The sequence below is a fragment of the Triturus cristatus genome, chromosome 1_2, assembly GCF_964204655.1.
Source record: "Triturus cristatus chromosome 1_2, aTriCri1.1, whole genome shotgun sequence".
Lineage (NCBI taxonomy): Eukaryota > Metazoa > Chordata > Amphibia > Caudata > Salamandridae > Triturus > Triturus cristatus.
In genome coordinates, this window is record NC_140580.1 from 1,185,589,412 (window position 1) to 1,185,617,366 (window position 27,955).

Below are 27,955 nucleotides of genomic sequence, written 5' to 3' on the forward strand. Positions count from 1 at the left end.
TGCTAGTAATCCCTGGCTGCGTGACATCGATGGCATCCCTGCTAGTAATCCCTGGCTGCTTGACATCGATGGCATCCCTGCTAGTAATCCCTGGCTGCTTGACATCGATGGCGTCCCTGCTAGTAATCCCTGGCTGCTTGACATCAATGGCATCCCTGCTAGTAATCCTCGGCTGCGTGGCATCGATGGCATCCCTGCTAGCAATCCCTGGCTGCGTGACATCGATGGCATCCACGCTAGCAATCCCTCGGGTTGCGTGACATTGATGGCATCCCTGCTAGTAATCCCTGGCTGCTTGACATCGATGGCATCCCTGCTAGCAATCCCCGGCTGCGTGACATTGATGGCATCCCTGCTAGTAATCCCTGGCTGCTTGACATCAATGGCATCCCTGCTAGTAATCCCTGGCTGCTTGACATCAATGGCATCCCTGCTAGTAATCCCTGGCTGCTTGACATCGATGGCATCCCTGCTAGCAATCCCCGGCTGCGTGACATTGATGGCATCCCTGCTAGTAATCCCTGGCTGCTTGACATCGATGGCATCCCTGCTAGTAATCCCTGGCTGCTTGACATCGATGGCATCCCTGCTAGTAATCCCTGGCTGCTTGACATCAATGGCATCCCTGCTAGTAATCCCTGGCTGCTTGACATCAATGGCATCCCTGCTAGTAATCCCTGGCTGCTTGACATCAATGGCATCCCTGCTAGTAATCCCTGGCTGCTTGACATCAATGGCATCCCTGCTAGTAATCCCTGGCTGCTTGAAATTGATAACATGCCTGCTAGTAATCCCTGGCTGGTTGCGATCGATGGCGTCCCTGCTAGTAATCCCTGGCTGCTTGAAATTGATCAAAAACCAAAGGAAATGATGGACGGAGTGTTGAACATTGCAAGCACTCACCCCCAGTCAACTGATCTGGGTTTAATCCATCACCGTTCTTTAGCCCACTCTGCCACCCCAGTTCAGACATGGCCATATGCAAATCAGTCTGACCCTGTGCCTCATGGGAACAGTCCAGCTCGAACTGCCAAGCCGGGTCTTCCCTGGACCGGAAACCAGCTTCCTAGGACCGGTTTCTGGCATTTCAGCCGTCTTCAGCCAGGCTTGCTTGAATCCAGTGGCAAAGTGAGCAAGGGACTCACGTCTGAGCATACCCTGCCAACTTATGGCGAACAAAGCAAAAACCAAAGGAAAGAACTGTGCACAGATCTCTGTGGGTGATGTTGGGCCTGCACAATGTTGTGGGCTAGTATATGTGACCCCAGGACTTAGGGATATTTGGAGTTGGTGAGATGGTTTCTTAAGTTTGAATGTGGATTCTTTCAGGCCATCATTGGATACCAAGCATAGATTGTGTGATAAAATAAGCGATTTTTGCCCCAGATGTAGACGCATATGTATCTTCATGAGAGAAAAGTATTTCCGTTAGCCAAATGCGCTCATTGTATCCGTGATTGTCATGGACTTACAACATAACTGCCATTACGAGTTAGTTTATCAACATTGGGTAAAAATGCATCGTAGGTTCTCTGGTTGTTGAATCTGAAAGCCCCCTGCAGGGGTGGACCAAACTGTTCCCAGAGGATGTAGCTACACACTGTGATTAAAGTGTGAAAGGATGCCTTTCAGGGCACAATCCTCCTTTACGCAGTGATATGGAGAGGGTTTAACTTTAGATGTGCTAAAGGAGGGTGGACGCAGCCCCTTCACCTTCAGTCCAGCCACTCTCGCTCAGCAATATCCCTATTCACACTATTGAGTTACTGGTCAGCCGCCTCAGACTTGGGATTAGCGCACATCAACACACATGATAAATGTATGAACATAAAGGGGTCAACTCCTTACAAAGAATTGAATGAAGGCCAAGCAATGTGTTCAACTCCTTACAAAGAATTGAATGAAGGCCAAGCAATGTGTTCTGCTTTAGTTTCGGCGTTTTTTTTTATATTTGCAGCTTCAGTTCTTATTTGTTTGTATTGGGTACAACATTCATACATTCTCGTGCCCATGAGCACGCCCTCACACAGGCACGAGACCAAGTGCACATGCACACACAAAACATCCCTCACATTTTCTTTATAATACCTTCAGATAATGTCCCGAAGCCCTCTGTCGCTTCCGCTCTCACACAAACGCACACCTTCACTGGCACAAAGGCTCACAACAGAACTACAAACGTTGTTTGCAATTCCTGCCTCCCAAAGAGTTCTTCTTTCAGACTCTCGGCCGGACTTTCAGTGCCTGCACCATCTCACAGCTGCCATTTACAGTGCAGGGTCGGATCGGCCCTCGCCCCTCACAGCAATCCTGCGCTGGCTGCCACCTGCGACACTCACACAATGTAAACGAGCCGCGACTCGGCGCAGGGCCGCAGCGGCGCTTTGGCTGAGAGTGGCGTTCAGACAGCCTCATCCTCAGCAGCACAAGTTCCGCTGAGCATGGGCACCGGCACGCTGCTTGGCAAAGAGAAAGTGCCAGTACTCACGAGGATAAAGATAAAAAGTGCCGATACTCCGTACCAGTGAGTACCGGCCCATGTAAAGCGCCGCTGTTATCTCGATGTTGCTTGAAACGAAATACAAAGCAATGACCTTCGATGTGAACAGGAGTGAGAGCTGAATTTCAAAATGTGAAACTAGATAACCTGGAATCAAGCCCAGCTTCCCTGCTTGTCTAATTTGTGTGATCCTAGGCGAGCATTTTATTTCATCCAGCCTCCTTTCGATGGCGCCGGAGCCGATGGTTACTGAGTTGATACTTTTGAGTTATACACCAAATCGCCATCTTCCTCTTCAATCCATAAATAAAAGTGGGCAACCGCTGCACAGAGCTGTGTGAGGTACACAGGGCACTGCACAGAGCTGTGTAAGGCACACAGGCACCGCACAGAGCTGTGTAAGGCACACAGCCACCGCACAGAGCTGTGTACGGCACACAGGCACCGCACAGAGCTGTGTAAGGCAAACAGGACACCACACAGAGCTGTGTCAGTCACACAGTACACCATACAGAGCTGTGTCGGGCACACAGGACACCGTCCGGGCACACAGGACACCGTACAGAGCTGTGTCAGGCCCACAGGACACCGTACAGAACTGTGTTAGGCACACAGGACACCGTACAGAGCTGTGTCAGGCACACAGGACACCGTACAGAGTCAGGCACACAGGCACCGCACAGAGCTGTGTGAGGTACACATGGCACTGCACAGAGCTGTGTAAGGCACACAGGCACCGCACAGAGCTGTGTAAGGCACACAGGCACCACACAGAGCTGTGTCAGGCACACAGGACACCGTACAGAGTCAGGCACACAAGACACCGTACAGAGCTGTGTTAGGCACACAGGACACCGCACAGAGCTGTGTCAGGCACACAGGACACTGTACAGAGCTGTGTCAGGCACACAGGACACCGTACAGAGCTGTGTCAGGCACACAGGACACCGTACAGAGCTGTGTCAGGCACACAGGACACCGTACAGAGCTGTGTCAGGCACACAGGACACCGTACAGAGCTGTGTCAGGCACACAGGACACCGTACAGAGGTGTGTCAGGCACACAGGACACCGTACAGAGCTGTGTCAGGCACACAGGACACCGTACAGAGCTGTGTCAGGCACACAGGACACTGTACAGAGTCAGGCACACAGGACACCATACAGAGCTGTGTCAGGCACACAGGACACCATATAGAGAAGTGTCAAGCACACAGGACACCATACAGAGCTGTGTCAGGCACACAGGACACCATATAGAGAAGTGTCAAGCACACAGGATGCCGTACAGAGCTGTGTCAGGCACACAGGACACCGTACAGAGCTGTGTCAGGCACACAGGACACCGTACAGAGCTGTGTCAGGCACACAGGACACCATATAGAGAAGTGTCAAGCGCACAGGACACCGTACAGAGCTGTGTCAGGCACACAGGACACCATACAGAGCTTTGTCAGGCACTTAACAGCCACAAGAGGTTTGGAGTTGTGTAGTGTCTGGTTCTGTGAGTGAGATGTACTGACACTTTTCTTTTGTTTGCAGACAAGCTGTTCTATATCTACACCTCCGGCACGACTGGGATGCCCAAAGCTGCCATTGTGGTGCACAGCAGGTGAGCAGGTGACTGGGGGTTGTGGAGAGAAGGGGGGCTGTGAACAGGGTGGAAGGGGTCGCTATTTCTTACAGAAGCACTCTTCTCTCTGTGGTCTCTGTCCTTCGCTCTTGTACATTATTACTTCTGTCACCCTACGCTTGCTGACTCCTCCTCCCTTCTGCTGCAGGTATTATCGCATGGCTGCTCTGGTGTACTATGGATTTGGTATGAGGTCTGATGACGTGGTGTACGACTGCCTCCCTCTGTATCACTCAGCAGGTAAGTGCAGCCTAACAGCAGAGGTGCTTTTGCCGTACTATCGATTGGGTAGGCAGGCTCCTTTCCTAATTGGCAGGTACTGTGGTTTTGTGGTGAATGATGGTGAGACCACGGTAAGTGCTGTTGTGTCCTGTGACCTCCTGGTTGAGGTTGTCATGTGTGCCTTGGGGTGTGTGACTTTGCCTCACCCCGTTAGCTTGGTTAACTAGATGGAAAGCCTGTGATTATATGGTGGGTGTTTTCCAAAATAAATTATTTTCCACTGTCTATTCTAAAGGATAATAGTTGACGGCTCCAATTTAAGCGGATGGAGTAGCTCTTTAATGGCAATAGCGTTGAGCTTTGAGTACCATCATTGTATCACCCTGAAATAAATGGCTAGGTCGAAAGGCTTAATTGTACCATAATGGATGGCTTGCGTGTGGTTTGTATCTCCTGGATGTGACTGGAACAAGCAGTGAAAGAGTCTGGTGATGTATTCGCAGTTTCCTAGTGCTATGACAGGTTTGGTGTCTTTTGAAACACTGCGTTGAAGGAATTATGTCATTACGCTGTGTTAAGTTTGGCTTGTTCATTCTCAACAGGTTAGGACTAATGATTGTGCTGCAGATTTGCTGCATAACATCAACAACAAACTACATTATCCACCAAAATGATGGTGCTTGGGTATGTGGTGAACTACTGGAATGGGTCACTAAAAGGCCTTCACTTTTGTAGGTCTCGCCTACGCAGTGCACAAACGCTGCTGGAGTGACCTCTTGCAATCACTCCGTACTTTTCGGGAAACTAGGGCATGTATTGCACTGTTTCCAATCAGTACTCGTGCATGTATAGCGTTTACCTTGCGGGAGCGAGTAGCGGCGCCATCTGTTTGCAATTATCGTGCCTGGCGCTGCTCGCTCCTGCAAGGTAAAGGCTGTCCATGGGCTTCCGGCCGCGCTCCACTGAAATTCCTTTGAGTGGTGCCCTCATCAGACTTGTTAAAACAACAGATAAGGTTGTGGGTGGCTCCAGGGCGGACTTTGCTGAGTTTCACCACAGACACCCCCCCACCTTGCCTTAGGCTATTTGTAGGCAGTCAGGCGAGGTGTTTGTAACCTCACACGAACACAATTACATTCTGCTAGGACGTTTTTAGTTTTTTTTAAATTCTTTTTTTTATTTATTAAACTCCGGGCAGAGTACAGTCAGACAAAATAAAAACTTATCGTTGGCAGTTGGAACACGTTCCATTGATATTGTACACATCATCATTACATGTAATGCAAGAAACAACTCGTGTGACATTCCATATGGCATGTTGCTCCCGCCGCCCCCTTCAGTCCGAAATCTCATTAGTTGCCAACATGGGTGGATCACATATATATCCCCTATACTTATTCCATGCTCCCCAGACTTTCTCCCATTTTTGGGGACATCCTCTGTGGACGTATGCCGCTTTTTCTGCCACCATGGCCTCATCCATGTCTTTGCACCAGTCGTTGAGGGTTGGTGAGTGTCCTGAACCCCACAATCTGGCTATATTGCGCTTGGCAAACATCATCCCAAGGGTTGCCCAGTCCTGTGCCGGATGGTTAAGATCAGTGGGTCCCATATGTTTCATAAGCATCGTTTGGGTCCTGGTACCACCGATCCTTCCTCTACTTGAGATATAGTTCTCATTACTGCTACAGAGTATGGCACAATCTTGGGGCAATGCCATATGGTGTGGTAGAACGTACCCTCGTCCCACAGTCCCGCAGGCAGAACGGATGTGGAGTATTCCCTATTTTGTGGAGGGTCAGTCTAGTGTAGTATGTGCGATGCAAGATCTTGAGTTGCACTAATGTGAATCGGGGAGATATTGGCACTACGCGTGGTGATGAGAGCGCCGTTTGCCAATCAGTATCGTCGAGATCTCCCAGGTCTAAGAGTGCTTGCGTTGGGTGAGGGATATTATTAACTCGTTTACGGGAGGTGAGGGCGGTGGCCTTTTTGTGCATATGGTCGGCCAGTAGCCTATCGTCTAGAGGAGAGGCCTCTGGTAAGGTGGTGCCGGGTGGGATCGCTGCTTGTAATGCATGCCTGATCTGCAGATATCTGAAGATTTCGGAGGCTGCCAGGTTATATTGTATCTGCAGGTGCTCAAACGTGATCATCTCGCCCTTGGTCCATAAGTCGCCCACCGTAGAGATGCCTATTGCGTCTCATCTTTGGAACCCTTTACTGTTTCGAAGTCGCCCAAGCCGGTGTGCGTCCCATGGCGGAGTGAGTTGGGTGATATGCTGGGACGTTTTTGGCGGCACAGGGAGGCCTGTTTTAATATGCTTTTTCTTGTAAACCATGACGCTGGCGAGATTAGACCAGACACCATCAAGTGTCACTTGCGCAATAATCGACATTCATCAGGACAAGAGCCTTTAATTGAACATTGCACACAATTCCCTGCCCAGTGCTTCCGAGCCACGCTGTCTGTGCCCTCAGCTACAAGGCTCGCTTCGAGGGGGGTTGCCGCTGTCGTTGCAGGAGTGTTTGTAGCTCTTAGTCCAGACATAAACAACATGGCATCTCTTGCGTCCAGACACGCGTGACGCAACCTGCAAGAGTGGGCATGTCTCACGTCCAGACACGCATGACGCAACCTGCAAGAGTGGGCATCTCTCGCGTCCAGACACGCGTGACGCAACCTGCAAGAGTGGGCATCTCTCGCGTCTAGACACGCGTGACGCAACCTGCAAGAGTGGGCATCTCTCGCGTCCAGACACGCGTGACGCAACCTGCAAGAGTGGGCATCTCTCGCGTCCAGACACGCGTGACGCATTCACTTACCTGCAGGACTGAGATTAAGGGGCAGGGAGCGCCTGGCAGGGGGTTAAGAGGCCCGATGTGGACTCCCCAATACGCAGCTTTGGTTATTGGCGCGCCGACATTTCATAGCGCCGACCGAGGGCTTCTGAGCGGCGCCTTTTGGCACCGGCACTCTTAGTTTCCCAAATTAAGCACCGCGCCCGCCCCTTTTCACATCCTGTCCAGGACAGCACCTCGGGGCAGGCGGAAGTGGCCATGTTGATTTAGGTCGTGGACAAAGGAGGTGCAAACCACGCAGCAAGCAGAGGCGCCCCGGCAGCACGGCGAGCCGTGACGGCCACCGGCGTGGAATGCGCGGGGCAGCGCCCTCTTTCTAATCCGGCATTTTAGCCAAACGGAGGCTGATGCTACAGGATCCATATGTTTCCCCAGAGAGAGGTATGCAGGACCAGCAGCACCTCTTCCGATGGATGTCGCCCAGGCGCTGCCCGTTCTCCCCGCCTGAGCAGCGGTCTGTGCACAGCACAAGCCCTAACACACCCCGCAGAAAACAAGCGCGCGTATACCGACTGCTAGCAAAACAAATTAAAACAAGCATTGGCATAGCCAATAGGTCTCGCCTTTGGGATACCCCCGAAAGAACTGAAGTGTGAGACTTCACGTTTACATTCACTGCCTCCTAAATACGAAGTACATGTAAACGGGAAGTCTTCTACTTACAAGGTCCCACAGGCGAGACCTGTTGGCTATGCCAATGCTTGTTCTGTTCCTGTGAGGGTCACAGGATGTCTGTGCTCTGCTGCTCCTGTAGCAGATGCGCTTCTGTCTGTAATTGTTTCAATCCAGCTGAGCAGGAGTTGAACTGTAGTGTGTGGGGTGTTGACTTGTTTCCTGGGTGTATGTGTGTTACTATCGGAAGGAGCAGTTGGTAACGCTGTCTGTCAGACCCAGTCTGGGGTCCACGGGGCAACAGGGGTTACTGGGGCGCATCCGTGGGGGGTTGAGACCTCTCACCGCTGATGGCCCCGGGTTTTACCCTATACAGCACTGCAGACCCTGTGCTAAGTCTGCCCTTTCCGCACAGGACTGTCAGGGGCGCGAGGCGGCGCTGTCCGCGGCTTCTCGAGGTGTATGAGGGCAGCGTCTGGAGCTGAGACAATTCTGCAACAGACGATAAATGCGCTCCAGCCCCTGCCTTTCTTCCTAGCAAAAGAGAAGTGCTTAATTACACACCTAAATGCAACGCTTCCCAAAGTAAGGCGGGCAGCACAGGGTTCTAATAGGACTGGTGGGGGATTGTGATCACAGACCATATCTAGGCCAGATGATGGAACCGGTGCAAACTCACTATGGCGTCTGCTGCTGTAACCTGCGAATCCTCTCACGTGTCCCTCTACTGAAAGTGCTTTCAGGGTTCAATGTGTGAAAAGGAAAAAGAACCACTGAATTGAGCAGAAGAGACACAGTCCATGTTCAGAGTCACTTGGTTGGTTTACCTGAAGCGTGGGGCGCTCGGGACTCTTCAGTGAGGCCCACAGACAGCAGCACTACGAGCGGTCCAGCCTGTGGGTCAGAGCCAGGTTCTGCTCAGCAGCTTTGCCTACTTTTTCCAGTGCCTGGCAGTGTGTGGCAGCTCGTGCAAAGCCGCATCATAGGCCCATGAGGTACCATCACCCAAACCCCAAGGATCTGCCCCACCGTTGGCAGTCACGGGTCCCCCGACTACAGTGTCGGCACCCAACGAGTCCCCCTGAGTCTGCCCACCTTGCAAAGCCGCATCATAGGCCCATGAGGTCCCATCACCCAAACCCCAAGGATCTGCCCCACCGTTGGCAGTCACAGGTCTCCAGACTACAGTGTCGGCACCCAACTGAGTCCCCTGAGTCTGCCCACTTTGCAAAGCCGCATCATAGGCCCATGAGGTCCCATCACCCAAACCCCAAGGATCTGCCCCACCGTTGGCAGTCACAGGTCCCCCGACTACAGTGTCGGCACCCAACCGAGTCCCCCTGAGTCTGCCCACCTTGCAAAGCCGCATCATAGGCCCATAAGGTCCCATCACCCAAACCCCAAGGATCTGCCCTACCGTTGGCAGTCACAGGTCCCCCGACTACAGTGTCGGCACCCAACCGAGTCCCCCTGAGTCTGCCCACCTTGCAAAGCCGCATCATAGGCCCATAAGGTCCCATCACCCAAACCCCAAGGATCTGCCCTACCGTTGGCAGTCACAGGTCCCCCGACTACAGTGTCGGCACCCAACTGAGTCCCCCTGAGTCTGCCCACCTTGCAAAGCCGCATCATAGGCCCATGAGGTCCCATCACCCAAACCCTAAGGATCTGCCCCACCCGTTGGCAGTCACGGGTCCCCCGACTACAGTGTCGGCACCCAACTGAGTCCCCCTGAGTCTGCCCACCTTGCAAAGCCGCATCATAGGCCCATGAGGTCCCATCACCCAAACCCCAAGGATCTGCTCCACCGTTGGCAGTCACAGGTCTCCAGACTACAGTGTCGGCACCCAACTGAGTCCCCCTGAGTCTGCCCACCTTGCAAAGCCGCATCATAGGCCCATGAGGTCCCATCACCCAAACCCCAAGGATCTGCCCCACCGTTGGCAGTCACGTGTCCCCCGACTACAGTGTCGGCACCCAACCGAGTCCCCATGAGTCTGCCCACCTTGTAAAGCCGCATCATAGGCCCATGAGGTCCCATCACCCAAACCCCAAGGATCTGCCCCACCCGTTGGCAGTCACAGGTCCTCCGACTACAGTGTCGGCACCCAACTGAGTCCCCCTGAGTCTGTCTACTCAGTTACGAAGTCCTGGTGAGGTATATAGTCGCGCTCGCAGGCTACCAGCCATGCAGGCGTACCAACACTTGGTTTTGAAACTTTTGGGAAGCTGGGAGACCAACTCCTAGACCTGGGTAGGTGATAAGTTATAGGCCTGGGCGGAGGTCGCAGAGTCACGATACACAGATCTCTGTGAAATTCAGAAAAAACTACGCCGCACTACATGTAGTTTTCCAAGCGGCAGAGTCTGGCACATCGTGATATTTGTGCTGATTTTTAGAGCCAGGAGTTTCTTCTGCGCTGTAAAATGAGCGAGAACTGTATCACGTGGAGCACCAGAGGGCGCTCCTTCTTTCTGCTGTGTGAGTAACTTTTCTACTCTAGCGGCAGCTTCCTCAACGCGAGCAGCAGCTTTCTCATCATGAGCGGTCGTGACCGCCGACGTTCTGGAATCTTGCTGGGAGGTGGTATAGCACGCTATTTCTCCCTCTCGCCAACTTAACGTTCGCGTGCCGCACAAGAGGAAAAAACTCTGCGTCACCTCGCGGAGTTTTTCAGAACTCCACATGGAGCGAACAAAATCCAGCGGTGGAGTGGAATTCTTTGCTCACTCCTAGTCAGTTTGCTCCTTTGATTTAATCTTATCTTTCGGTCTGCTCCATGTTCTGGGCACAGTAGCTGGCATTCTCACACTAACTGGGGCATTATGAGACACATCTATGGTGCAGGTGTTGGGTGTGTCTCATGTAACTGGCACACCATGAGAGACATTCACGATGCGCATCCTGGGTGTGTCTCATGTTACTGTGGCACCATGAGTCGCGCCCACGATGTGGTTGCTGTGTGTGTCTCATGTCTCCGGGGCACCATGAGTCGCGCCCACAGTGTGGGTGCTGGGCGTCTCATGTCTCCGGGGCACCATGAGTCGCGCCCACAGTGTGGGTGCTAGGCGTCTCATGTCTCCAAGGCACCATGAGTCGCGCCCACAGTGTGGGTGCTAGGCGTCTCATGTCTCCAAGGCACCATGAGTCGCGCCCACAGTGTGGGTGCTAGGCATCTCATGTCTCCGAGGCATTATGAGACGCGGCCACAGTGTGGGTGCTTGGCGTCTCTTGTCTCCGAGGCACCATGAGTCGCGCCCACAGTGTGGGTGCTAGGCATCTCCGGGGCACCATGAGTAGCGCCCACAGTGTGGGTGCTAGGCGTCACATGTCTCCGAGGCACCATGAGTCGCACCCACAGTGTGGGTGCTAGGCGTCTCATGTCTCCGAGGCATTATGAGACGCGCCCACAGTGTGGATGCTAGGCGTCTCTTGTCTCCGAGGCACCATGAGTCGCGCCCACAGTGTGGGTGCTAGGCATCTCATGTCCCCGGGGCACCATGAGTCGCGCCCGCAGTGTGGGTGCTGGGCGTCTCTTGTCTCCGAGGCACCATGAGTCGCGCCCACAGTGTGGGTGCTAGGCATCTCATGTCTCTGGGGCACCATGAGACGCGCCCACAGTGTGGGTGCTTGGCGTCTCATGTCTCCGAGGTCTCATGAGATGCGCCCACAGTGTGGGTGCTAGGCATCTCCGGGGCACCATGAGTAGCGCCCACAGTGTGGGTGCTAGGCGTCTCATGTCTCCGGGGCACCATGAGACTCACCCACAGTGTGGGAGCTGGGCATCTCAAGTCTCCGAGGCATTATGAGACGCGCCCACAGTGTGGGTGCTAGGCGTCTCTTGTCTCCGAGGCACCATGAGTCGGGCCCACAGTGTGGGTGCTTGGCGTCTCATGTCTCCGAGGCCTCGTGAGACGCACCCACAGTGTGGGTGCGTCTCATGTCTCCGAGGCCTCGTGAGACGCACCCACAGTGTGGGTGCTAGGCGTCTCGTCTCCGGGGCACCATGAGACACACCCACAGTGTGGGTGCTAGGCATCTCATGTCTCCGAGGCATCATGAGACGTGCCCACATTGTGGGTGCTAGGCAGCTCATGTTTCCGAGGCACCATGAGTCGCGCCCACAGTGTGGGTGCTAGGCGTCTCTTGTCTCCGAGGCACCATGAGTCGCGCCCACAGTGTGGGTGCTAGGCATCTCATGTCCCCGGGGCACCATGAGTCGCGCCCGCAGTGTGGGTGCTGGGCGTCTCTTGTCTCCGAGGCACCATGAGTCGCGCCCACAGTGTGGGTGCTAGGCATCTCATGTCTCTGGGGCACCATGAGACGCGCCCACAGTGTGGGTGCTTGGCGTCTCATGTCTCCGAGGTCTCATGAGATGCGCCCACAGTGTGGGTGCTAGGCATCTCCGGGGCACCATGAGTAGCGCCCACAGTGTGGGTGCTAGGCGTCTCATGTCTCCGGGGCACCATGAGACTCACCCACAGTGTGGGAGCTGGGCATCTCAAGTCTCCGAGGCATTATGAGACGCGCCCACAGTGTGGGTGCTAGGCGTCTCTTGTCTCCGAGGCACCATGAGTCGGGCCCACAGTGTGGGTGCTTGGCGTCTCATGTCTCCGAGGCCTCGTGAGACGCACCCACAGTGTGGGTGCGTCTCATGTCTCCGAGGCCTCGTGAGACGCACCCACAGTGTGGGTGCTAGGCGTCTCGTCTCCGGGGCACCATGAGACACACCCACAGTGTGGGTGCTAGGCATCTCATGTCTCCGAGGCATCATGAGACGTGCCCACATTGTGGGTGCTAGGCAGCTCATGTTTCCGAGGCACCATGAGTCGCGCCCACAGTGTGGGTGCTAGGCGTCTCATGTCTCTGAGGCACCATGAGACGCGCCCACAGTGTGGGTGCTAGGCATCTCATGTCTCCGGGGCACCATGAGTTGGGCCCACAGTGTGGGTGCTGGGCATCTCATGTCTCCGAGGCACCATGAGTCGGGCCCACAGTGTGGGTTCTAGGCATCTCATGTCTCCGGGGCACCATGAGTCGGGCCCACAGTGTGGGTGCTGGGCATCTCATGTCTCCGAGGCACCATGAGTCGGGCCCACAGTGTGGGTTCTAGGCATCTCATGTCTCCGGGGCATCATGAGACGCGCCCACAGTGTGGGTGCTAGGCGTCTCATGTCTCCGAGGCATCATGAGATGTGCCCACAGTGTGGGTGCTAGGCATCTCATGTTTCCGAGGCACCATGAGTCGCGCCCACAGTGTGGGTGCTAGGCATCTCATGTCTCCGGGGCACCATGAGACGCGCCCACAGTGTGGGAGCTAGGCATCTCATGTCTCCGGGGCACCATGAGACTCGCCCACAGTGTGGGAGCTAGGCATCTCATGTCTCCGGGGCCCCATGAGACGCGCCCACAGTGTGGGTGCTAGGCTTCCCATGACTCCGGGGCACCATGAGACGCGGCCACAGTGTGGGTGCTGGGCGTTTCATGTCTCCGGGGCACCATGAGACGCACCCACAGTGTGGGTGCTAGGCATCTCATGTCTCCGGGGCACCATGAGACTCACCCACAGTGTGGGTGCTAGGCATCTCATGTCTCCGGGGCACCATGAGACACGCCCGCAGTGTTTGTGCTGGGCGTCTCATGTCTCCGGGGCACCATGAGTCGGGCCCACAGTGTGGTTGCTAGGCATCTCATGTCTCCGGGGCACCATGAGACTCACCCACAGTGTGGGTGCTGGGCATCTCATGTCTCCGGGGCACCATGAGACGCGCCCACAGTGTGGGTGCTTGGCGTCTCATGTCTCCGAGGTCTCATGAGATGCGCCCACAGTGTGGGTGCTAGGCATCTCCGGGGCACCATGAGTAGCGCCCACAGTGTGGGTGCTAGGCGTCACATGTCTCCGAGGCACCATGAGTCGCACCCACAGTGTGGGTGCTAGGCGTCTCATGTCTCCGAGGCATTATGAGACGCGCCCACAGTGTGGATGCTAGGCGTCTCTTGTCTCCGAGGCACCATGAGTCGCGCCCACAGTGTGGGTGCTAGGCATCTCATGTCCCCGGGGCACCATGAGTCGCGCCCGCAGTGTGGGTGCTGGGCGTCTCTTGTCTCCGAGGCACCATGAGTCGCGCCCACAGTGTGGGTGCTAGGCATCTCATGTCTCTGGGGCACCATGAGACGCGCCCACAGTGTGGGTGCTTGGCGTCTCATGTCTCCGAGGTCTCATGAGATGCGCCCACAGTGTGGGTGCTAGGCATCTCCGGGGCACCATGAGTAGCGCCCACAGTGTGGGTGCTAGGCGTCTCATGTCTCCGGGGCACCATGAGACTCACCCACAGTGTGGGAGCTGGGCATCTCAAGTCTCCGAGGCATTATGAGACGCGCCCACAGTGTGGGTGCTAGGCGTCTCTTGTCTCCGAGGCACCATGAGTCGGGCCCACAGTGTGGGTGCTTGGCGTCTCATGTCTCCGAGGCCTCGTGAGACGCACCCACAGTGTGGGTGCGTCTCATGTCTCCGAGGCCTCGTGAGACGCACCCACAGTGTGGGTGCTAGGCGTCTCGTCTCCGGGGCACCATGAGACACACCCACAGTGTGGGTGCTAGGCATCTCATGTCTCCGAGGTGTGGTAAATAAAATCTTCTTTACCGGACTGAATTTCATACAGGATCTTAAATAAAGTAAAATAGCTCAAAATAACAAGAGGCAGAATCCGTGGTATAAGAGGTTTTCTAAATGGGCTTTATTCCATTCAAAATGGCCGACTCGAGTCGCGGCCTTCAGGTTCCGTCACCACGAGGGTTCAGGAAGTGAAGTACAATACTTTATTGACAGACATGTATTTTTATAATAAGTACATTACAATGAAACGAATGTAGAAGGCGTAACATTTGATAAGAAAAGTGACATGACAGGTACGTAATCGAAACTAGGCGTAATAAGGAATAAAAGAAACATGATTGGTTAGGATTATCAGACATAGGTGGATCTATAAGATAATACTTGGCATAGATGCGCGCGCGGCAGCATGACGTGTGAGTGACGTGCAACTAGGGGGTGAAGGGACTTGACATTTAGCTCTACATGTGGAGACGAGAAGTCTGGGGGGTCAAGTCAACCTAATCCCAAATCATATCTAACATCCTATGTTTAAAGAACTATGTTATCCACAAGGAAGGACTCTCAGACAGAATTTAGTCTATACTGACTGTGTGCGTGCACAAACGCCTAAGTGTCTATATGAGATGCGAGGGGCAGAAAACTTTCCATGGCAGCAGGGCTATGAATCACTTGCAGGAGGACGGAAAGGCTGAGTCCTTTGCTTGTGAGCTAAAGGAAATGTTTACCTAAATCACTGGACAGGAATGCATCGGCTGAAGAGCAAAATAGATAATTCGAAGGTGAAATACAGCTTCTTGGCAGGCAGGCGAAAACTGGCCGAGGCAGGCACCGTTAGCTGCACAGGGAGTAGGACAAAGTTCATGGATACAGATGCGAGCTCAAGCTGAAGCTGTCAAAGACAGAGAGCAGGGAAAGGCTTTGAGGACAGAATCGGGCCTACTTGCCTGAACTGTAAAAATGGAGTAACTTAGCCATATAAAGTCGGTGGCCTTTCATACTTAGGAATCGAATATCCAGCCCATTGATGGCGGATCTGACAGAGAACATGTCGATGGTAGACACACATATGTTTGCGTCTTAGAAACTGAAACTGGAGGGAACATACATGTATTTGTAACATGCATATAGAACCGTTGGGGTCCAAGATAGGGGACATAACTGATCAGGAAAATCCACATTTCCACATTCCCTCCTTGTCCCCTACTTGCCCTTCAAGAGATATCAATCTTCATCATTCCATCGATTTGCTCATGGAGCATCATTTCTTCTTCCTTCTTCTTCCGGCATTTTGAACGAGAACTGTGATATGGAATGCATGATGTGGCACACAGACCACAAATCGCTGGTCCACATTGCAGGCATAAACAACAACTGAAGAGCATAAGAAGGCCAATACCTAGGAAGGATAGAACTCTCCATCCCCAGGCTGATATCACACTCCAAAACCACCCGGACCACGTCCAAGTGCCTGGATTTTCGTGTATCTGGCTTACAATCTTATGAAGGCGTGTTATAGCTTTATATACAGATGGCGAATTTTCTGGTATGAATATGCAGCAGCTGGATCCGATGACCCTGCAAGCTCCGCCCCTATCGGCCAGGATGACGTCAAGGACGAGACGATTCTGGAGAACAACAATTCTCATCACTGATTGTTCCTCTGTCAGATTGCCTAGGGCGGCTATAGTCTCGTTTACTACAGCTTCAAGAGTCTTGGTTAGTCTGCGTATCAGCTTACTATTTGATATTGTACCTATATAGGGAAAGATACCTTTATTGAAATCTGCATACTTGTCCCATGCCGTCTCAGTATAATCGACAACTGGGAGATCTCTTCGCTCTCTATTGTGTACTAAATGAACATTTCGATAATAATCAGGGGGAGCTAGAAAAACAGGTGGCAAAAGGAATGCTATGTAACAGGTACCATCCCAATCTAGAGGCAGACGCATATATGCAGTCTGACCACATATAAAGTAAGAATGGCGAGAAGCTCTAAATGAAGATTTACCTTGATCACTATATTCTACTGTAGTAACGCATTGGCTATGGCCCATGTGTATGGAACCAACTTTTTTCACACATAATTCACCCTTGACTGGAAATACTGACATAGTGGGCAGAATTAGTTCAACTTCGGATTTGACATTCAAAATCATAAGATTAGGCGTAAAATTACCTAATTTATACACTTCATTTTCTAAATCAGTTCCTGTTCTACTGGGGTGACCCTCCTTATTAGGGTGACAGACTTTGAATAAAACTAGATTCAGATTTCCCCATATCCAATGTTGTTGATAAACTGCTGTGTCTGGGTCTATGGAATTTAATAAACTAAACCATGCTCCACAGGAGCCATTGTGTGTGAACGGATGTGGAAAGAAAGGCAGAACTCCTTTGTTATTCTGATAGGGAGGGAGTCGGCCACACACCCAACAATTGGTGGCATTACTAGTCTGATGGGAATGATGTAACATACTAATGAATGTGTTATTGCGCAGCGCAAGTCTATAGGACAACTCATGTGGGGGTAATTCACTAAAAGAATGTTCATCAGTTATATTGAAAGCACGTTTAGAAACAGGATAATACATATGCAACAATATACTTGCAGTAACTATTAAAAAACTCAAGGAAAACAAAATTAATAAAGTCACAATACAGTGGCTACGCAGTAATTTACAATAAGCATGTCGTTTCATTATGATTCTGGACTCTACATCATTCAGACCTAAGGGATACATGTCGGGACAGATTCAACCGCTTCACCTTGGAGAGGACTTAAACAATCAAATCGTCCGACAGTTTGGATCTGGACCTGAGTTTCTGCTTATAGAGTTCGGTGCTACTGGCCTCAGCCAAGGGTAGCTTTGAGTCAATGGGGGAAGACACACGGGGAGTACTGTTTGTGTCAGGAGGAAGTCCATGAAATTTCTTTATATGGCTGGAATGCACCCAGCCTTTTCTCCCTTCGATCTTCACAGCTGTTCTGGTTGTCAGCAGGACCAACTTAGGACGCCTCCACCTTGGCTCCAGTTGGGTTTTCCGATCAAAATTCCTGACGAGAACATAATCGCCGGGAATTACGTCATGAGGTTTCACCTCGGTGTTGTCGGGAAAAGCTGCGACTACCTGTGAACGACAAGATTGTAGTGCAGACATCAAGGAAGCCAGGTAATCTGTCAGCATATTACAGTCAACATCAGTTATTTTACGGGGTATAGGCGTCCCCCACATATTCGGTGGTCTACCAAAGATCACCTCATAAGGGGATAGCCCTGTTCGAGAGTGTGCTACCATCCTCATGTAAAATAGCGCAACTGGTAAGGCTACTATCCAGTCCACACCTTTTTCCTGACATATTTTAGACAATCTGATTTTTAAAAGTTGATTATGTCGTTCCACGAGACCTGCTGCCTCGGGGTGTCGGACACAGTGGAATTTCCACTGATATCCCAACAAAAGTGAGACATGTTTCATTAATTCGGATGAGAAAGGCTGGCCGTTATCTGAATATACAACACGTGGTAAACCGTACCGTGGGAAGAATTCTCGAACTAGCTGCTTGGCAGTAGTCGGGGCAGTGTAATCTGATACGGGATACGCCTCTGTCCAACGGGAGAGAGCGCAGACAACTACGAGAACATATTTGAATCCTCGACAACGTTCCATCTGAATATAATCCATCTGGAGGACTTCAAAAGGATGGTCAGGAGGCTGAAATCCACCCTGCTCTACGGGAACACTCTTTCCTGGATTAAACTGACAACATATCATACAGGTACGAACTTTTTGTTTAGCTGCTGCTCGTAAATGTTTGTTGAACCAAATGTGCTGAATGCTGTCTAGCATAGCCTTCTCTCCTAAATGTGCTGGACTGTGAACTGTAGCTATAATGGCTTGAACCATGGAATCAGGGAGAAACCATACAGATTTCTCCTTCGTCATCCATCCTTGATCTGTCTGGATCCCTCCTAGTTCAGTCCACTTCTTTATTTCTTCTGCTGTGGCATGTGTCTGTATGTCAATTATGTCAAGTGCGGGATCCTTAATTGTCATACACTGTGTTGGTGTCTGAACTATTGGCTTTGTCATGTCTAATGTGCGATTCTGAGCAGTCTGTTTAGCTGTTCTGTCAGCTAAATCATTGCCTTGAGAAATGGTATCAGTAACCTTCGTGTGTGCTTTACATTTCATAATCGATATAGTAGTGGGTAGATGTATTGCGTCTAACAAAGCATGAATGAGGGGTCCGTGCTGAATGTGGGCACCATGGGAAGTTAAATAACCTCTCTCTCGCCACAGCACGCCGAAGTCGTGTACAACTCCGAATGCATAACGTGAGTCAGTGTATACATTAACTTTCTTATTTGTGGCTTGAATACAGGCTTGTGTCAGAGCAATAAGTTCTGCTGCTTGGGCTGACAAAGTATCTATACAATTTGTCTCAATAACTTCAGTGTCTGTTGTGACTGCATACGCGGCCACTAAATCTCCTGTACTTGTTCTCATGCATGATCCGTCTACATACAACGTCAGGTCTGGATCTAACAATGGAACGTCTGTCAAGTCTTGTCTAGGTTTCGTCTTTATTTCAATGATTTCAACACAATCATGAGCTAGTGGGTCTGTTCCAATTACAGGTAATAGTGTAGCAGGATTCAATGTATTACACCGTCGGATCTCTATGTGTGGTTGAAACAATGTCAGTTCATAACCGGTAAGTCTTGCTATGGTCAAGTGTTGTGTTTGTGTTCGGTTCACAAGAACCTCTACTGCATGTGGTACTTGTACTGTCAATGGGTGTCCTAATACTATGGCATCGCTTTGTCTGATTGCTAAAGCTGTCGCTGCCACTGATTTCAGACATGCAGGCAAAGCCTGAGCTACGGGATCTAATGTACTGGAAAAATAAGCACATGGCTTGCGTGATCCTGCTTGATCCTGAGTGAGTACTGACAAGGCAGTACCTTCGCGTTCTGTAACAAAGAGTGTAAAATGTTTGCTATAACATGGTGTTGCTAAAACAGGTGCTTGACATAAAGCTTCCTTTAGGCTTTCAAAAGCTTGTGTATGTTCCTGAGTCCAAGGGAGGACAGTCGATATGGCTGCCTCCTGTGTGGTTAACTGAATGAGTGGTTTTGCTAGAAATGCGTACTGAGGGATCCACTGCCTACAATATGAAGTGAGGCCTATGAAAGCTCGCACCTCCTTTTGTGTCTGGGGTATTGACATGTTAGCAATTAACTGGATGCGATCTGGTGTAAGCTGCCTTCCCTCCTTGGACAGCGAGTGACCAAGATAAATAACTCGCTGGACACAGAATTGCAGCTTAGAAGGAGACACCTTGTGCCCCTTGTCGGCTAGGAAATGTAAAACTGTCAGAGAAGCTTTTTCACATTCTGGCTCGCTTCTCGCTGTGATCAGCAGATCATCGACATATTGAAGCAGTGCAGTATTGACTGGCATGTGGATACTGTCAAGTTCTCTCTTCAGTGCTTGGCTGTAGATGCTGGGGCTTTCTGTGAATCCTTGGGGAGCGCGTGAGAATTTAAAGCTGCGCCCATTTAAACTGAATCCGAACAAATATTGGCTTTCCGGATCTATTGGGACGCTGAAAAAGGCATTCTTGAGATCAATTACAGTAAAGAATGTTGCTTCGGAATCAATTGCTGTCAACAATGATGATATATCAGGGACCACAGGGAATTGTGGTACAATGCACTTGTTTAGTTCACGCAAATCAATAACCAATCGGTACACTGGTGGGGTAGTAGGATCAGTTCGTTTAAGAATCGGAATTATCGGTGAATTACATACATTGGAGTCTGTTTCTACAACTACTCCCTGGACAATCAGCTCATCAATGATTTTCAGCAAAGCCACTACAGCATCATGCGGTAACTTGTATTGTCGCATTCGTGGTAGTACCACTCCTGCTTTCAATGTGACTCGATAGGGTGTAATGTTCATGCAGCCAACATCCGTAGGGCCTTGTGCCCATAGATGTACTGGTAAAGTCTGTAGTCGGGGATCCATGTCTCTAGACACATAGTGACCTTTAAAATCACGTAAAAACAACCTTACTCCTTCCGGAGAACAACATATTATGGCTCCTAGTGCTTTCAGAGTTTTAATTCCTAACAGATTTTCTGGGCATGATTTAGTAAGCAATAAATCTGTAGTTCGTGTCAAAGGTCCTATCGTAAGTGGTAGAGGCTGTGATACTTCATTAACAATAGGTTTTCCTGAAAAACCAAGGGAAACATTTTGAGAGCCTGAGAGGGGTGCCCCTGGAACTTCACTACGTTTTATGGTTGTTCGACTTGCCCCTGTATCGAGTAAGAATTTTCTATCTTGACCTAATAATTCACTATGTACATAAGGTCCTTCTTGATCTACAGGAATCTCGATAAGCGGTAAGTCAACTTCCCTCTCTAGGCTGGTTCATGCGTAACGCTGATACTCAGGGTATTCATACTGTGCAGTCTGATACATTTGTCGTGTTGTGGTTTGTGTGGCAGTAGCAGGCAATGGTGGTGCAGCTGGCACAAACTGTATGGGTTGCTGTGAGGCTGGCATGGACTGTTGCTGAACTGGCATGGACTGTCCATGCTGCATAGTTCCTTGTTCATTCTGATCTTGTCTAACTAATCGTGGTCTCTCCTTTGCAATACCTGTAGCTATATTACGTTTCAGGACTGGACAATCGTGTACATAATGGCCTAGTTGTTTACAGTAATTGCAGGTTCCCTTTACAGGAACTGCAGAATCACCAGAATGTGTCACACCCTTTTTGTGACCATCTGCTGGTACTGTCTGAGAAACTAGCATTTTCATTTTTGTATCCTTCATGCGTCTATGCTCGTGTTCTTGTTCATCCCTAATTCTATTGTGATGATACTGTAACATTTGTAGCATTTGCGACGGAGTGTTACTTTGCCAGGTACTCTCGAATTTCAATATTCTATTCTTTACTGGAGGCAATGCATTTTCCACTAATTTTGTCACAAATAAATGTGGATATGAGTCACTACTTGCTTTTATACCACTATTTATACCAAAACATTTTTCAAATCGAGCATAATAATCGCTTGTGTCTTCATCTTGCTTTTGTTTGCAGGCTGTGATTGCACCCCAATCTTCCTTTTTTGTAGTTAATAAACGTGGCAGTACCTGTACTAGTAAACCTGGTAACAGTTTAACTTTATCCCCGAGCCCTGAACCTGCAGTTCGGCCCCTTTCTTCCTCTGCTAATGCTGTCCAGTCTATCTTTTGGTCACCCACTTCCCACTCTTTTTCTTTCAGTTTTTCATAAATGCCAGCAGGCAAAAGCACCTTTAATATCGTCATAATATCAGGAAAGGTGTACTCTCCCATCAGTAACATGTCTTTAATTTCTCGGTGGAAACCCGCTGGGTCTTTGTCATGACTAGGTACTACTTTTTTCATTTCTAATAATTCCATTTTTGATATGGGTGTGTAAACAAATACACGGTGAAACTCATTGTCTTCGCCTTTTATTGGGTGCACTTCTCGTAAAGGATTTTGTCTATCCATATAGTACGGCGCTCTTTCTCTGCGGGGCAGCGAGAGAGAATCCGGACTTACAAAAAGGACATACTGCTTACGTGACACTAATATCTCTTTAATTAGCTTGTTACTAGAACCTCTCCATCTGTTCGTGAGTAGTTCCGTTAATATATCAGGCAAAGGACCAGGGTCAGCATGTTGGCTCTTATATAATATGAGGAGTTGCTGAATCATATAGATTCCAGCTAAACGTTGTTCATCTGTACTGAGATTAAGAAACGTGTGTGCTACGGTCTCATCACCGTATTTTTCAGGACTGGCAATCCAGTGAACGGCTGATCTGGCTAATTCTTGCTCATCCATGGAATCGAGGAGGTGGTAACCCCCTCGTTCTCGTAGTATTTTATCTGCGGCTTGAAACGAATGTTCAGGAGACTTCAGATTTATTATAGGCGTCGGATACGTTCTGCTATTATTTGGGCATACTGAGTGTATGGGATCAGAAAAACATCTAGTATTTTCACAGGATCTTCCTCTGCCTACATAGGCTATGGTCTCTGACTGTCTTGCGGAATTCCCTGATTCGGACACTTCATCTTGCTCAAACTCGTCTGTTCCCAATCTCTCTTCATGAATACGCTCTATTTCTTTACGGATTTTTCGGCACATGGCTATTATACAATTTTGCTTATCGTGTCTCCCTTCTGATATATTCTGACTCCATCTTGTAAGAATAAGCATTGCATTCGGGTCTACCCCCGGGCGGTCTTGATTTCTGATCACACAGTTTATGAGGAAACGTAACAGTTCCCCCTGTATTTCTACTTTCTGGAATTCCATAGCTCTGTTAATACATCCTGGATCTCGTCCTGTTTGAACAAAATGATATATGTTATCTAGATGCGTAGTCATTCCTGGTAACCTTGCTAAATACTCTGCGGCTCGCCTGATACGTAATGATGCCAGGACCATTTCGTCCTCTTTACCAACCACTGGGTCATATCTACAATTTACAAGGAGTTCCTTAAGCGTACGTTCACTTACGAATTTAGGTGTACGTGAATGCGCTGACTCTTGAAAAACAAGTTTATTTATTCTGGGTGGTGTAAAGGTACTGCTAGCACCTCCCGTGGCCCCATCTGGGGCGTCGGGTGTGAATGGATTCGTTGAACGTGACACAGCAACTATGGGTGTCGATACCCCTGTAGAATCGACTGCGGAGACAGATGCGGAAACAGATGTGCTTGCCGAAGCTTGTGTCGGGACTTGCTGTTGCACGGGGACAGATACCTGATCCTGACGTTGAACCCCTACACCAGACGGTCTATGTGGTGCGGCGTTAGCATACTCGGGAGCTGCGTCGTCTAGATATGAGGAAAGAAAAACATCTTCTGCGGTTCTGGGATGCCCTTTTGGATGTACCTTAATTGGAAATAATGGGGGTGGCAAGTCTTTTGGCATCTCTGGAGCAGCCTTAGGTAGTCCTTCGGCTAGAAGGGGATACATACCATTCATAAGAGCATTTCTTTGTCTATTTACTTGTTCTGATTTCACTCGGATACCTTCCTCAATTAATAGATTTTCTTGAGCTTTATTTGAACTTTCTTTACTCCTCTCTTCTTGTCTACGTGCTTTTTCTGTTCGTCTATGAGATTCTTTACGCCATAACTCAACAGCGTCTTTCTGTGACTGTCTGACCTTTCTTTTCCATAACTCTTCCTCCACTTTCATGATGCACTCTGCATCCCAGGTTCCCGCTACGGGCCACCTTTGACTTTCCGGCAATCCCTTGGTATAATCTACCCACAGATCAAGAAACAATATGGCATCTAAGCCATGCTTATGGTACATAAAATGCCCTGGAGTGTCCCTAGGAGGAATAGGAACTGCTTCTTCAAGCACCCCTTTTCTGGTAGTAATCTGTCTTAACTTCGAGAAGAGCGGCATATTGACAACTGATCTGATACTTACTCTTGAACTCACTTAATACGAAAAACACAATAATGAACAGTGAACAATGAACACTCATTCATACCACAATATTTGAACACTTTAAACATTAAACATTAAACATTTTAACAACGACCGACAATGATGACAGTCTGCCTAACTAATCACCACGCTGAATTCTTGACAATAACTGCATACTTCGGAATACTTGATATACTGCTAAACAGTACATATACACTGCTAAACAGTGCAGACCGGATTTGTGTACCCAAATCCGTCTTGACCGGCACAACCTATGTGCGCGTCAACACGCCTCCCCGGCGATGGTACTCACCGAGTAGCTCCTTGAAACGGAAGGCCTCAGAGAATGGACAGGACTCGATGACTGCGGACAGCGGACCCTCTGGACATCGGGATTTCGAGAAACCTGGTGGGCCTCTGTATACCTCGGATCTTGCTCTCTCAGCTAGGCTCTGGTCGGGATACTTCGCACTTCTCACCGCCTCGTCTGGGTTGATCGCAGCCTCAGTCGCCCCCGCTTGACCGGAGGGAGCTTACAGGAAATCCTGCTGGTACGCGTTTATGGTCCGTCCAGCTGTGGCAGGAGACTGGGCCTGCAACGCACCGCCGGCGCGTGAGATGAGAAAGTGTCCCTGTTCGGGCGCCATTATGTGGTAAATAAAATCTTCTTTACCGGACTGAATTTCATACAGGATCTTAAATAAAGTAAAATAGCTCAAAATAACAAGAGGCAGAATCCGTGGTATAAGAGGTTTTCTAAATGGGCTTTATTCCATTCAAAATGGCCGACTCGAGTCGCGGCCTTCAGGTTCCGTCACCACGAGGGTTCAGGAAGTGAAGTACAATACTTTATTGACAGACATGTATTTTTATAATAAGTACATTACAATGAAACGAATGTAGAAGGCGTAACATTTGATAAGAAAAGTGACATGACAGGTACGTAATCGAAACTAGGCGTAATAAGGAATAAAAGAAACATGATTGGTTAGGATTATCAGACATAGGTGGATCTATAAGATAATACTTGGCATAGATCCGCGCGCGGCAGCATGACGTGTGAGTGACGTGCAACTAGGGGGTGAAGGGACTTGACATTTAGCTCTACATGTGGAGACGAGAAGTCTGGGGGGTCAAGTCAACCTAATCCCAAATCATATCTAACATCCTATGTTTAAAGAACTATGTTATCCACAAGGAAGGACTCTCGGACAGAATCTAGTCTATACTGACTGTGTGCGTGCACAAACGCCTAAGTGTCTATATGAGATGCGAGGGGCAGAAAACTTTCCATGGCAGCAGGGCTATGAATCACTTGCAGGAGGACGGAAAGGCTGAGTCCTTTGCTTGTGAGCTAAAGGAAATGTTTACCTAAATCACTGGACAGGAATGCATCGGCTGAAGAGCAAAATAGATAATTCGAAGGTGAAATACAGCTTCTTGGCAGGCAGGCGAAAACTGGCCGAGGCAGGCACCGTTAGCTGCACAGGGAGTAGGACAAAGTTCATGGATACAGATGCGAGCTCAAGCTGAAGCTGTCAAAGACAGAGAGCAGGGAAAGGCTTTGAGGACAGAATCGGGCCTACTTGCCTGAACTGTAAAAATGGAGTAACTTAGCCATATAAAGTCGGTGGCCTTTCATACTTAGGAATCGAATATCCAGCCCATTGATGGCGGATCTGACAGAGAACATGTCGATGGTAGACACACATATGTTTGCGTCTTAGAAACTGAAACTGGAGGGAACATACATGTATTTGTAACATGCATATAGAACCGTTGGGGTCCAAGATAGGGGACATAACTGATCAGGAAAATCCACATTTCCACATTGGCATCATGAGACGTGCCCACATTGTGGGTGCTAGGCAGCTCATGTTTCCGAGGCACCATGAGTCGCGCCCACAGTGTGGGTGCTAGGCGTCTCATGTCTCTGAGGCACCATGAGACGCGCCCACAGTGTGGGTGCTAGGCATCTCATGTCTCCGGGGCACCATGAGTTGGGCCCACAGTGTGGGTGCTGGGCATCTCATGTCTCCGAGGCACCATGAGTCGGGCCCACAGTGTGGGTTCTAGGCATCTCATGTCTCCGGGGCACCATGAGTCGGGCCCACAGTGTGGGTGCTGGGCATCTCATGTCTCCGAGGCACCATGAGTCGGGCCCACAGTGTGGGTTCTAGGCATCTCATGTCTCCGGGGCATCATGAGACGCGCCCACAGTGTGGGTGCTAGGCGTCTCATGTCTCCGAGGCATCATGAGATGTGCCCACAGTGTGGGTGCTAGGCATCATGTTTCCGAGGCACCATGAGTCGCGCCCACAGTGTGGGTGCTAGGCATCTCATGTCTCCGGGGCACCATGAGACGCGCCCACAGTGTGGGAGCTAGGCATCTCATGTCTCCGGGGCACCATGAGACTCGCCCACAGTGTGGGAGCTAGGCATCTCATGTCTCCGGGGCACCATGAGACGCGCCCACAGTGTGGGTGCTAGGCTTCCCATGACTCCGGGGCACCATGAGACGCGGCCACAGTGTGGGTGCTGGGCGTTTCATGTCTCCGGGGCACCATGAGACGCACCCACAGTGTGGGTGCTAGGCATCTCATGTCTCCGGGGCACCATGAGACTCACCCACAGTGTGGGTGCTAGGCATCTCATGTCTCCGGGGCACCATGAGACACGCCCGCAGTGTTTGTGCTGGGCGTCTCATGTCTCCGGGGCACCATGAGTCGGGCCCACAGTGTGGTTGCTAGGCATCTCATGTCTCCGGGGCACCATGAGACTCACCCACAGTGTGGGTGCTGGGCATCTCATGTCTCCGGGGCACCATGAGACGCGCCCACAGTGTGGGTGCTTGGCGTCTCATGTCTCCGAGGTCTCATGAGATGCGCCCACAGTGTGGGTGCTAGGCATCTCCGGGGCACCATGAGTAGCGCCCACAGTGTGGGTGCTAGGCGTCACATGTCTCCGAGGCACCATGAGTCGCACCCACAGTGTGGGTGCTAGGCGTCTCATGTCTCCGAGGCATTATGAGACGCGCCCACAGTGTGGATGCTAGGCGTCTCTTGTCTCCAAGGCACCATGAGACGCGGCCACAGTGTGGGTGCTAGGCGTCTCATGTCTCCGGGGCACCATGAGACTCACCCACAGTGTGGGAGCTGGGCATCTCAAGTCTCCGAGGCATTATGAGACGCGCCCACAGTGTGGGTGCTAGGCGTCTCTTGTCCCCGAGGCACCATGAGTCGGGCCCACAGTGTGGGTGCTTGGCGTCTCATGTCTCCGAGGCCTCGTGAGACGCACCCACAGTGTGGGTGCTAGGCGTCTCGTCTCCGGGGCACCATGAGACACACCCACAGTGAGGGTGCTAGGCGTCTCATGTCTCCGAGGCATCATGAGACGTGCCCACATTGTGGGTGCTAGGCAGCTCATGTTTCCGAGGCACCATGAGTCGCGCCCACAGTGTGGGTGCTAGGCGTCTCATGTCTCTGAGGCACCATGAGACGCGCCCACAGTGTGGGTGCTAGGCATCTCATGTCTCCGGGGCACCATGAGTTGGGCCCACAGTGTGGGTGCTGGGCATCTCATGTCTCCGAGGCACCATGAGTCGGGCCCACAGTGTGGGTTCTAGGCATCTCATGTCTCCGGGGCACCATGAGTCGGGCCCACAGTGTGGGTGCTGGGCATCTCATGTCTCCGAGGCACCATGAGTCGGGCCCACAGTGTGGGTTCTAGGCATTTCATGTCTCCGGGGCATCATGAGACGCGCCCACAGTGTGGGTGCTAGGCGTCTCATGTCTCCGAGGCATCATGAGATGTGCCCACAGTGTGGGTGCTAGGCATCTCATGTTTCCGAGGCACCATGAGTCGCGCCCACAGTGTGGGTGCTAGGCATCTCATGTCTCCGGGGCACCATGAGACGCGCCCACAGTGTGGGAGCTAGGCATCTCATGTCTCCGGGGCACCATGAGACTCGCCCACAGTGTGGGAGCTAGGCATCTCATGTCTCCG

General features: G+C 50.8%; 1 protein-coding gene across 3 annotated transcripts in view; it reads left to right on the forward strand.

Annotated features, from left to right (window-relative positions):
* The window catches only part of SLC27A4 (solute carrier family 27 member 4), a 330,596-nt gene that overhangs the window by 182,632 nt on the left and 120,009 nt on the right, over positions 1 to 27,955 (forward strand). For all 3 annotated transcript variants that reach the window (XM_085614109.1, XM_085614107.1, XM_085614108.1), the window contains exons 5-6: positions 4,043 to 4,112; positions 4,282 to 4,373. In XM_085614109.1, the coding sequence (XP_085470235.1) occupies positions 4,043 to 4,112; positions 4,282 to 4,373 (162 nt within the window). The remainder of the gene's footprint in view (positions 1 to 4,042; positions 4,113 to 4,281; positions 4,374 to 27,955) is intronic.